Source organism: Tupaia chinensis, unplaced genomic scaffold, assembly GCF_000334495.1.
Source record: "Tupaia chinensis unplaced genomic scaffold, TupChi_1.0 Scaffold000465_1, whole genome shotgun sequence".
Taxonomy (NCBI): domain Eukaryota; kingdom Metazoa; phylum Chordata; class Mammalia; order Scandentia; family Tupaiidae; genus Tupaia; species Tupaia belangeri.
This window is the reverse complement of record NW_006159974.1, coordinates 421,191-431,891: the sequence shown is the minus strand read 5'-3', so window position 1 is coordinate 431,891 and position 10,701 is coordinate 421,191. Positions and strand designations below refer to the sequence as shown.

General features: G+C 54.0%; 1 protein-coding gene across 1 annotated transcript in view; it reads right to left on the bottom strand.

Moving 5' to 3' along the window:
• SRRM3 (serine/arginine repetitive matrix 3) overlaps positions 1–10,701 on the bottom strand; it is a 68,695-nt gene that overhangs the window by 5,502 nt on the left and 52,492 nt on the right. The window contains exons 11-12 of the mRNA XM_027774633.1: positions 10,086–10,263; positions 11–34 (exon numbers count right to left, since the gene is read on the bottom strand). Coding sequence (XP_027630434.1) covers positions 11–34; positions 10,086–10,263 — 202 coding nt within the window. The remainder of the gene's footprint in view (positions 1–10; positions 35–10,085; positions 10,264–10,701) is intronic.

Sequence of the window (10,701 nt, the reverse complement as noted above, 5' to 3'; positions counted from 1 at the left end):
TGTCGCGGGCCCTGGGCGAGGGCGAGCTGGGCTTCTGACGAGGAGAGAGGCAGAGAAGGCACGGAGGGGGTGGAGAGGGAAACGGAGAGAGAGACAGAGAAGGGGAGAGATGGGACGGGGAGACAGAGCAGAGAGACAGGTGGAAACAGAGATAAAGAGTGGGAATCCGAAAGTACAGAGGGACACGCAGAACCAGAGAGATGGAGAGAAAGAGCCCAGGGAGACGTTTGGGGGGCGGGGGAGAGGAAAAAGCGGAAACGCGGAGATAGAGAAAAGGACAGACCAAGAGAAAGAGCAAGAGATTGAGGGTGAGAGAGAGGGCGGGTGGGGTGGGGGGAGAGAAGGAGAAAGGGCTTTCACCGGGCCCGGGCCGGGGGCTGCCAGTCCCGGAGCATCGCACACACGGTTCCCCGCGCCTGCCCTGCCTCTGCCTCTCCTGAGTGTCCACCCTCAGGGGCGGGGGCTCCAGGATGGGCACGGGGCTGGCATTGCCCCCGGATGGGACAGACGATTCCCGGCAAAGAGAAGAGAGAGGGCGGCACCGGGAGGCCAGGCCAGGGCCAGCCCACCAGGCCAGGCCCCCCAGCGCTAGGGGGTGGGCAGGGGATGGAGAAGTCACACGGCACACAGATGGGGTGGGGGCGGGGCAACTGAACTCAAAACTGAACTGAAGAAAGGGAGGAAAAACAAAAAGAAAAACAAAATCCACAAATGTCATTAGATATCAAAATCAAAAACAATGTCTGATCTCCTGGGGAACCTGACATTTTTCTGTTAATATTTTTCTTTGTTTTCCGGCCCTGCAGAGAGCTGTGAAGCTGTCAGTAGCACCCGACTGTCTTTCTGTTTCTCTCTTTTCTTTTTTCTTTTTCTTTTTTTTTTTTTAAAGTTCTGATTTTTTAAGTCCCTCTTGGTTAACGTCCACTTACCAATAAAGTGGCACTTCCCGGAGCATCGCACACACGGTTCCCCGCGCCTGCCCTGCCTCTGCCTCTCCTGAGTGTCCACCTTCTGGCCTCAACAGTGCAGCTCATGCAAGGTTCCGGCATGCAAAACACAAGAGGGACGGAGCGGTGGGAGGGTGGGGGGCTGAAGGGGCGGGGGCTCCAGGATGGGCCTGGGGCTGGCATTGCCCCCGGATGGGACAGACGATTCCCGGCAAAGAGAAGAGAGAGGGCGGCACCGGGAGGGCAGGCCAGGGGCAGTTTTCTTTGTTTTCCGGCCCTGCAGAGAGCTGTGAAGCTGTCAGTAGCACCCGACTGTCTTTCTGTTTCTCTCTTTTCTTTTTTCTTTTTCTTTTTTTTTTTTTAAAGTTCTGATTTTTTAAGTCCCTCTTGGTTAACGTCCACTTACCAATAAAGTGGCACTTCCTCCTTTAGTAGGTAAGGTGTGTAAGAGAAGGGAAAAGTGTGGTAGCATAAGTTCATCATTAGATTCACAAAAATGCAAGAGAGATAGAGAGAGAGAGAGAAAAACGCAACCACCCCATTCTAGGCCTGAGAGGAGGCCACGCCACCTCTGGAGGAAGGACTGGCAGCGCCCAGCTCCTTGGGCCTGAGCGGGCACCTCTTGGGTGACCACTGGATAGAGATGTCAAATGTTTTTCCAAAAGTGGAGTTAGGACACGAGGATCGGGATACAGAAAACCAGAAAGGCCAGCTGGTACCGTCAAAAGGGCCCTGGCTGGGAGCCAGGAGTCTGAGAACCTGCCTCTACCTCACCAAGTGACCCCCAGCTAAGTCACTTCTGGGTCTCGGTTTCCCCATCCACAAATTGAGAGGATCCACATTTGCTTCCTGATGTTCCTTCCATGGCAGATCTTTCAGGGTTCTCCACATGCCCTCTGACCACCCTTCCCATCCCTCTCCTTTCACAGAACTGACCACTCCTATCGTTGATAGGTCTGCTCCCTCTCCCACCCCCACTTCCCCATCACCACCACCAACTTCACTTGAGCATCTCCAGGGCAGATTTGGAGTCTAACTCTGCTCTGTAACTTGTTTTTAATCACAGAACTTGGCACCTAGTAAGGCCTCAATACCATTTGTTGAGAAAGGAAGAAATGCCCTTATGGGGGTCAGGGTCAACCACCAACGTCCTAGAAGCGGAGTGGGGTCCAGGCAAAGCTCTTTGGATGAGAGGTCAGAATCCTTCAAGGCACCTAGCTGCCAGGGACTGGAAGGGGCACAGTTCCTTGCTCCTGGGCAGCCAGCCTAAATAGAGCCCAGGCAGAGCCTGGGCATGGAGATAGCCATGAAGTCAGCCCCACTGGTGGAAAGCACAGCCAGCTCGTGATTGGTGGCTGAAACAGCCAATGACCAGCACCCACAGCAAATGAGAGGAGCTGCCCAGAGTCAATGAGCCCATGAAGACCTCTCCTGGGAGAGTCTGGTGTCTCCCTTTGGGGCAGTGGCAGGCATGGGTGGGCTGAGTGAATATTGTCTGGTATTGAGGTGCCCCTCTGAGCACTCCTGACTCACCTGATCACCAGTTCACCCCTCATTCTAGGATAGGAGACTGGAGGCTGTTGTTCAGCCATGGCCCCTCTGAGATGGCAGTTCAATTCCCCAAAGACGTCACCAGGAGACCCTCAACTCTTCTCGATCCCAGTAGGTAGCCAGTGGTCACAGTTCCCAAGCCCCCAACTCTAGGTTCTGTTATTTAGCATTCTTTCCTCTCGAAAGCAGGTGAATGAGAAAGACGTCTCAAGGATCCTCAAACTGGCATTTTCTGACCTATGCCCGAGTTACTAAAGAGTATAAAGCAAGCAGATACCCACTGGGGAGCCTCGGGATCAATGCACAATACCCTAACCCAGGTTGACTGGACTCCTGCTTTAAGAAGTCTGCTTGCTACTTTAGGCAAGCAAGGAGGCAGACAGAGTACCAAGAAATCAGGACCTGTGTGTAAGTTCTGCCCCTCCCCAAATCTGGATGTGAGGAAGCTACTTCTGATCAAGGGAAGGGGCCAGCAGTAGGAGCAAGACCGAGGGCCACACTGTCCCGCCTCTGACTGATTTCCCACAGTTGTGGGCTGGGAGCGTTAGGAACAAAGAGGATCTGGGTTCGGTGGCTGCCCACTCCCAACACAGGGCTGTCCCCAACCTCTCGGTCAGATCCCTGTCTGACCAGACACTTCCTGCCTGATATGTCCTGAAGTCCAAGCTATTCCCCACTTCCCTCTCATCTCCTTCAAGGCACCTGGCCTGCTATAGCCCAAGATAAATGGCAACGTGGGCACCCTGGAATCAGTCCTGATGTGACTGCAGTGAGACTTTAAGAAAGGACCTAACTCTGGTGGCCTGTTTCCCCATTGGTAAAATGGGTACTACTACAATCTTTGCTGGGTGTGCCTAAAAGGGGTTGGGAGGCTCTTTTCAGAGTTCAACTGACCCATAGTCCCCTCACAGACTAACAGCGTCAGGGCAGTGCAGGAAGGCCCAGGCACTGATGGGTAGGGTTGTAGACAGAGCCTCTGAGGCTGGGGGAGATGCATAGGGCTTATCTCATGTCCTCTACTCATCTCTCCAGGAATCCTCAAGAAAGGGTCACTACGATCCTGTCAGAGGGTAAATTTTGCCCTCAACTTGGCTGGGCCTCGTTCTTCTCCAGCATCGAGGAGAGATCCTGGAGCAGACACTATGAGATTCCACAGCTGGATGGGACCGTGGTGGTCACAGACTGTTTTCACGTTCTCCAGGAAGCTTGCTCTTCGTGACTCGCATTCCTCTTGCCTAGATCTCTCTCCTCTTTCCTCTTCCCACCCAGACCTCTCACCCACAGCCTGGCTAATGCCTGTTGTTCCCCAGGTGGCCTCCTGCAGGAGCTGCTCCTGACTTCAGGCTGAGCCAGGCACGCTCCTCTATGGCCCCACAGAACCTTGTTCCTTGCTTGAGTATGGACTCTGCCAGGCGTGCTGTTGCTGCGGCTGGGGCTACCATGATGAGCAGGAGCTCCTCACACACTCCAGCTCTCCCCTCCCATCACTCTGAGTGACCTTCATCAGTCCTTTGGCCTGGGAGGTAGGAGCTGTGAGCCCAGGTCTTCCTGCCTCTCTCCTGGCATGGACACCCAGACGGGACCTGGCACAGAGGGTGTTCAGCAAATGTTTGCTTAGTGTGTGCATGAATGAATGGAAGAGGAGCCCTGCTCCTTTTACAAGGAGCCCCTCCATTCCTCAGTTCCATGTGGCAGCTGACATTTTTTCTTTTGCTTATGTAAGAAATTTTTGAGGGTCAAGAGGATAAGACAATGGAAGGGAGTAGCAAGGGATGGCACGCTCAGCTCATTCTGGTACTTCAAAAGCCCTGGGAGCTTTCCCGTGGCTTCCCCTGAGGGCTCAGGCAGCTACCCGCCTCTAACTCAGTGTTGGAAGCCCCACTTATGGGTCCCTGGCCATGTCAGGAGCTCCTTGTGGATGGAAGCTTCATCCTCATCAATCTCCCAATCAGCAGCACCTTCTCCCTTTCTGAAGAACAAGTTCTCCTTTGCACTGGGTAAGCTCCCCAGCAGCTGCCCCAGGAAAAAACATAGGGGTGGGCCTTCTCTTTTCAAAGCTGAAGATGGAGGCCCACTGAGGCTTCACAATGGTGGGATTGCAAACTCCTGTCACTACTCCCAGATTGGGCAAGAGACAATTTAAACGGCAGAGATAAGGAGGTGGGGTTCCTAGGGGCCTACCTCTGACTCTACTACCTTCAGTCTGGCTAAGTGAACACTGTGTTGGGAGTCACAAGTCCCAGGGCCTAGGCCTTGTTCTGCTTCAGTGCCCTCAGGACCCCAGGCCCTGCTAACTTTTCCTTCTGGATAGTTCTGCATGGAGGGACCGCACTAAGCTGCTCACATTCAGAAGATAGGAGGATGCTGGGAGGTTGGGGAAGCCACCGTCTTGGTTGAGTAGCAGCCCAGGCAGGGTGCAGGCAAGTTAAGAGTCTGCTCAAATTGCCCCGCAAATACTTTGCTACATAGGTCTTCTAAGTTCAGTACCTGGTCCTGGTCAGCTCACACCATAAAGTTCATCTACTGTCACATCCAAAAGATGAAGTTGTGAGGCTCAGGCCTGGTGCCAATTGCTACCCAGAGTCCTATGCCCCCCCTCCCTGGCCGGGGAAGGACCAGTGGGAGCCCAGAGCTTGGTTTGACTCCCTAGACCCCCCAGACGGTGGGGCGGGGCTCTTTCCTTGTACCTGACCTCAGCCAGGACTTCTTCCAGGATCTGGAGGCCTAGAGGCCCAGCACAGGCCCTCCACCATGCCTGTTGCCCCAGTGGGATGGCCCTGAGGGCCAGGGGGATGATAAAAGCCCCCAGGGGCTGGCAGGGAGAAAGGGTGAGGGGCTTAGCAGCTATTCCAGACAACAGAAATCAAATTGCTCAACCGTAGCATACAGTTCAGGAAGGGAACACAAATTTGGAATGCTAAACCACACAGAAATGCATTTGGACAACAAAATGAGAAAGAGAGGGAGCAAAGGGGGATTTGGGGGTGGGAATGGGGGATGGAGTGGAAGAAGAAGGGGCAGGGAAAGTGGAAAGGAGGGAAGATGAACCAGAAAAGTTGTTGGGGGGGAAAAGTCAAGAAAACCAAACGACAAACCAGGAAACACAGCTCGGTAGCTCATTTGGAGAAAGTGCAAGTTACAAATGAGTAGTCACTAAAATAAATACAGAAAAGGGAGGAGGATAAAAAAAACCAACCAGAGCGAGGTTGAGAGAAAGAGAGAGAAAGAAAACCACATTCAAACCAAGCAGAGTGGCGGGGCTTATCTGGAGATGGGAGCGAGCGAGCGCACAGCTGAGCTGGGATACCTACCTTCTCAGCGTCAGGGACAGGAATGCAATAATAAAAAAGAAAAGAAGGTCTCCGCATTGGGGAAAGACAGTGACTCTAAACTGTGCTCCCCCTCTTAGCCAACAGATGGGCAGCCTGTGTGGTGAGGCTTCCCCGAGTCCCAGGGATGGGATGGGAGGGGCTCTTGCCCAGCCCCTTCTCTTTGTTTTTTGATTTTTTTTTGTTTTTGTTTTTAAACCACAGGCTCCAATAGCCAAGCTTTCCTTAACTCTTTAAACAGCAGAAAACCTCCAGAGGGCATGCAGGAAGCAGCTGATGGAAGCAGAACCCCAGGGTGGGCTGAAGAGGGGCTAGCAGCATGGGAGAGAAGCCCATGTCAGGGGTGAGAGACAGAGAGGAAGAGAAAGAGACAGAGAGACAAAGAGACAGAGACAGAAATGGGAAGGAGAAAGAGAAACAGAAAGACAGGGACAAAGGAAACACAGAGAGGCAGGAAGAGAGAAAGGTAAAACCAGACAGAAGAGAATAAAAGCCTTTAACAAAAAAAAAATCAATCAGAGCGGAGATGGGTGGAAAGGGAAGTGGCATTTAAAAGGGAAGGCAACCATAGATTCAATTTAGAGGGCCACCCTGCCTCAGATCAATCTCATTCCCTTTCTTCCTGGCTTCAGTGTCATTTTTGCAAAATTGATCCCTCTGGCTGTCCAGGGGCAGAGGCCAGAGAGAACTCTGGAAGCCTTGCTCACAAGTCTCTCCCTCCCTCCCAAACAGGTGAAGCCCCCACAGGAGGTCCCATTTCTAAGACTGTGACTTCTGCAGGTCCTTCCTGGCCCACGCTGGGCCTCAGGGAGGGCAAGGCTAGCACCAGTCTCGCTCAATAGCGCACACTGCACTCCCGAGCGACTCCCTTCCCTCTCTGTGCTCTGTTCTTTATTTCTTCATGTCTATGTGAGCTGTCAAGACTTAGGGTTCCCTGAGTCACTGAAACAGCAGTCCTCTCGGGTGGGGGGTCTATAACGTGGGGGGCCAATTGAACCCTAGTCTCTCAGTGTGGGTAGCCCCGGTGCCAGGGAGTCTAGAGAGCTGAAAGCACGCCACAGGCATCTGGAGGGGTCCCCGGGGGCAAAGCAGGAGCTGAAACAGCCAGCAACAGCCTCCCCAAGTCTCCTCCCCCTGCTCAGGGCTCCTGGAGTGTTTCCGTTTACTGTCCTCTCATGGCATGCTTGCCAGCCTCCCAGTCTCCTGGTCTGAGGGCCTGAGACTTTACTTTGGGATCTGCCTCTGAAAAACTGTGACCTTGAGCCAGTCACTTGTCATCTCTGAGCTGTAGTTTCCACTTCCGTAAATACCGGAACCTAGAACTTCGGAGTTTAACCCTCACCTGGGGATGCACGATAAAGAGATCCATTTACACCATCCCATGGCCTCAGTCTCAAGACCAGGATGGTCTGGCGTTGAAGCCTTTACCTGAGCTACACTCTCTAGGTGCCTTCAGAGCCCTCCTCCTGGGTCCGAGGGCTGACACTGAAGGTCCCAAGTGGCTCTTCTCTGCCCTGTTCCATCATGCCCAACCACGTTATCCTAAACTGAGGAGTCACAGAAAGCTGCTGGAAATGCCCCTAAGAGCTCAAGACAAGTCTCTGGCCTCCCTGGGTCTCCTGGCTTCTCTCCAAGGTTCCTGATAGATGGTGACCAGTTTTGTTCATTTGGAAGCTGAGGCAATTCCAGCAAATGGGTGCCCAGGGGTTGAGGAGGGGGCTGGCTGCTACTGCTGAGTTGGCAGGAGCTGTTGGTGTGGGAATCCTTTCTTTAAGAGAGTTATCTTCCCTTTTAAATTCTGATTACAAAGGAAAAAAATAAGTATAGAGAGATATGTGTATGATTAATGTTCACTTGAAATTCAGAAACCATCTCTGCATTAGGAAGGAAGGTTCCCACAATAACACACACAAAAGCAAAATTCTAGAACAACGTAGAAGATAGGGGGAGAAAACCCCAGAGAGATAGTTTGCATTTCTGTACATTATAAAAAGAAAAAAAATAAGGAAAAGGAAATACAAACAAAAACAAACTGAATAGGAAAAGTGACATAAATTTCCCACCCTCTTCCCTTGCCGGCTAAACAAGAAATGGAATCACAATATTACCACGTTTCAAATGGGAGGCTAAAAAACAAACAAAAACATAGATGGGGTTAAAAAATGTTGAGCTTTGCCTTCTTCGTTTGTTTCTCTCTCTCTCTCTCTCCTTTAAAGGTAGCTTCCAAGAATACCACCCCCAGTACTTTTCCCCAAAGACATTTTTTGGTTAACGGTAATGTCTGTGACCTCCGCCCCCTTCTCACCTCTTTGGGTATGAGAGAGCACCAGCCTCATTTAACTCCTCAGAAAGTCTTTCAGGCAAAGAGGGGGTGTGAGTACACTTTCAGAGACCCAGGATGTTCTGAAGTCCCAGATCTCCCAGGGCCCAAAGGTTAGAGATAGGACTGGGGGGTGATGCTTTGTGAAAAAAGTAACAAAGTACTGTCTCCTAGAAAACTCCCAGGGCCACACCAAAGTGGGGTCCAGTGTTGGGAGGGAGACGAGATGTGGGTGCTGCCAAGGCTTCCTCCCGAGGCAGAGGCCTGAAGCTAGATCCCCTCCCCTGCGCTCTCTCCTGGGGAGTCTACCTAGTCCCTGTGGCCACTCATCTGCACAAGCCCATGGCTTTGCCCAAGGTGGGGGTGGGGTAACTGTTCAGCCTGCAGGGCCAGGGAAGGGAACACAAGTGGGAAAGGACTTACTCTCAGCTCTGGCCTGAGAGATTCCAAGAGGATGTGACGCTCTGAGAAGATAGGTGCTTCGGGGCACTGTGCCTTAGGGCTCTGTGCTCATGGGGTGGCGATGGGGGCACTGTCCCAAGCTGGCTCATCATCTCCAGGACGTGGGGCACCAGGCCCTGCCAGTGGCGACCTTAGCCACCACTGCCAACACAGATCTGCGGACCTCATTGTGATCCTCGCCACATGGGCCAACCATACCCTTTGAGCCCAGGAGCCTGGCACCCTGTTCAGGGGCAGTCTAGAGACAGGAAATGTCCTTAAATAAAAATGAACCTTGAGGCCAAGAGCCTTCTGTCAGCTGCCATGGACTTTCCTCTCTGAGGCCGTGGGAGTAAGGGTATTTGAGAAAAGAAAGGGAGTGAAAGGAAACAGCCAAAAATCAAAATGAAACTGACCAACACGTACATGTTCGCTGCTGAGACCTGAGGTCTGGGGTGGGGCAGCTCTCCCCTCCCTACTGAGGCTTCTGGGGCAGTCTGTGGGTTTGGGGCGGAACCTGCAGATCTCCTCCCTCCAAGTCCCTGTGCCCACCCAGTGCCCCTTTCAGCACTGCAGCCCCTTCTCTCTGAGGGGCCTCAACTCTGTACTCTAGGGTCACCAGACAGAAGAGGAAGCAGACCTTCCCTAGGGTCTGGGAGAACCCCTTACCCTGGCCCAGCCATCCACCTGGGGAAGGCTGAGCAGGCTCTCTCTGCCCGACTCTACCACCAGCACACATGCCTGAAGGTCTCCCCTCCTGGAGATGGGTGGGGGCTATCTTGGGGGTGGTGTTGGCATGGAGACTCAGGAAGCAAGGGGGGCGGCCACAGTAGGCCCCAGGAAAGTGCCTTAGGAGGGACAGCCCATGGGAAGTGGAGCCGCAAGTTTGAGATCCCGGTCCAAGTGTGGGCAGTGCCAGGGGAAGGGCAGATTCTCCTTGGAGCAGGGACTTTAGTGACAGGGATGGGGTCTGAGAGGCAGAGGGACTAAGGGAGGGGAGGGCGCTCAGAGAGCTGCACGGGCTTTGTGGGGACTGAGGCTGCGCCCCAGTGATGCTGGGGGATCCTGTTCTCCACTCTAGCTCCTGACTGCCACTCCTACCGGTGTCCATGCCCCCTCCCATCCCAAAATACCTGGAGGGAGGCAAGAGTTTTTTACGCTCTTCTGGAGCCTTGGACTCAACTGAGTGCCTGGTGGTCAGCCCCTCTCTGGATGACCCAAGCCTGCAGGCGCCCTCTCACCCTGACACTAGGGCCAGGTGGGCGCAATAACTGACCACTCTTGGCGGCTCCCGTGTCATGACGCCCCTCACGGGGCGTATCTGGGTGGGAGGAGGCGGGCGCAGGCGAGGGAGGAAGCGGCCGACCCTGAGAAAGGCGTGCAACGCCCCCACCCCCGTGACACACTCACCGCCCCTGCCCCTCAGGCGACCGACCCGACCCTGCATGGCGCAATCCACGCCGCGGGCGAACCCTCTGTAAAGCGAAGTGTACGTACATCGGGCGGGCTGTGCGCCGAGCCGGGGCGGCCCGAGTGCGCTCCGCTCCGCTGTCTGCTGCCACCGTTCTGCTGGGGTGACACCCATCCGCTGCCGCCCGACGGGGAAGGTGACCGGCTCCCGCTGGACCGCTGGCTGCCCATCTTCCGCCCGTCGTCTCTGTGCTTAGGGCTTAGCCTGGGGAGACGGTGGGGCAGGGAATAGGGGGAACAGAGGTGGGATGCCCCCTCTGCCAGCGACTACTCTCCAAATGAGGTGAGGGGCCTGCCAGGCCCCCTACCCGCCAATCCCCTACTAGCTCTTTGGCAAAGCAGGAACCTCTTCCCCATAACACTCAGCATGAGCCAGCCCTACACTGCCTCGACTTCCCATTCAGGTTCTGGGGCACCTTAAAATAGCTTTTCCTCCAGGTGGACACCAGTGCAGCCCTGGCAAACTTTTTTTTTTGGAGAGGTTTTTTGCTATAGGGTGCGAGGGCCCACCAGGAAGACAGAGAGAGACAGAGAGCGAGACATAACCCCCTGGGGGGATGGCCACGCAGCAATCCCTTCTCCTCCATTCTCCTCCTGGGATTTGGGGCATGCATGCACACACATCTGGTGTGATTTTCAAGCT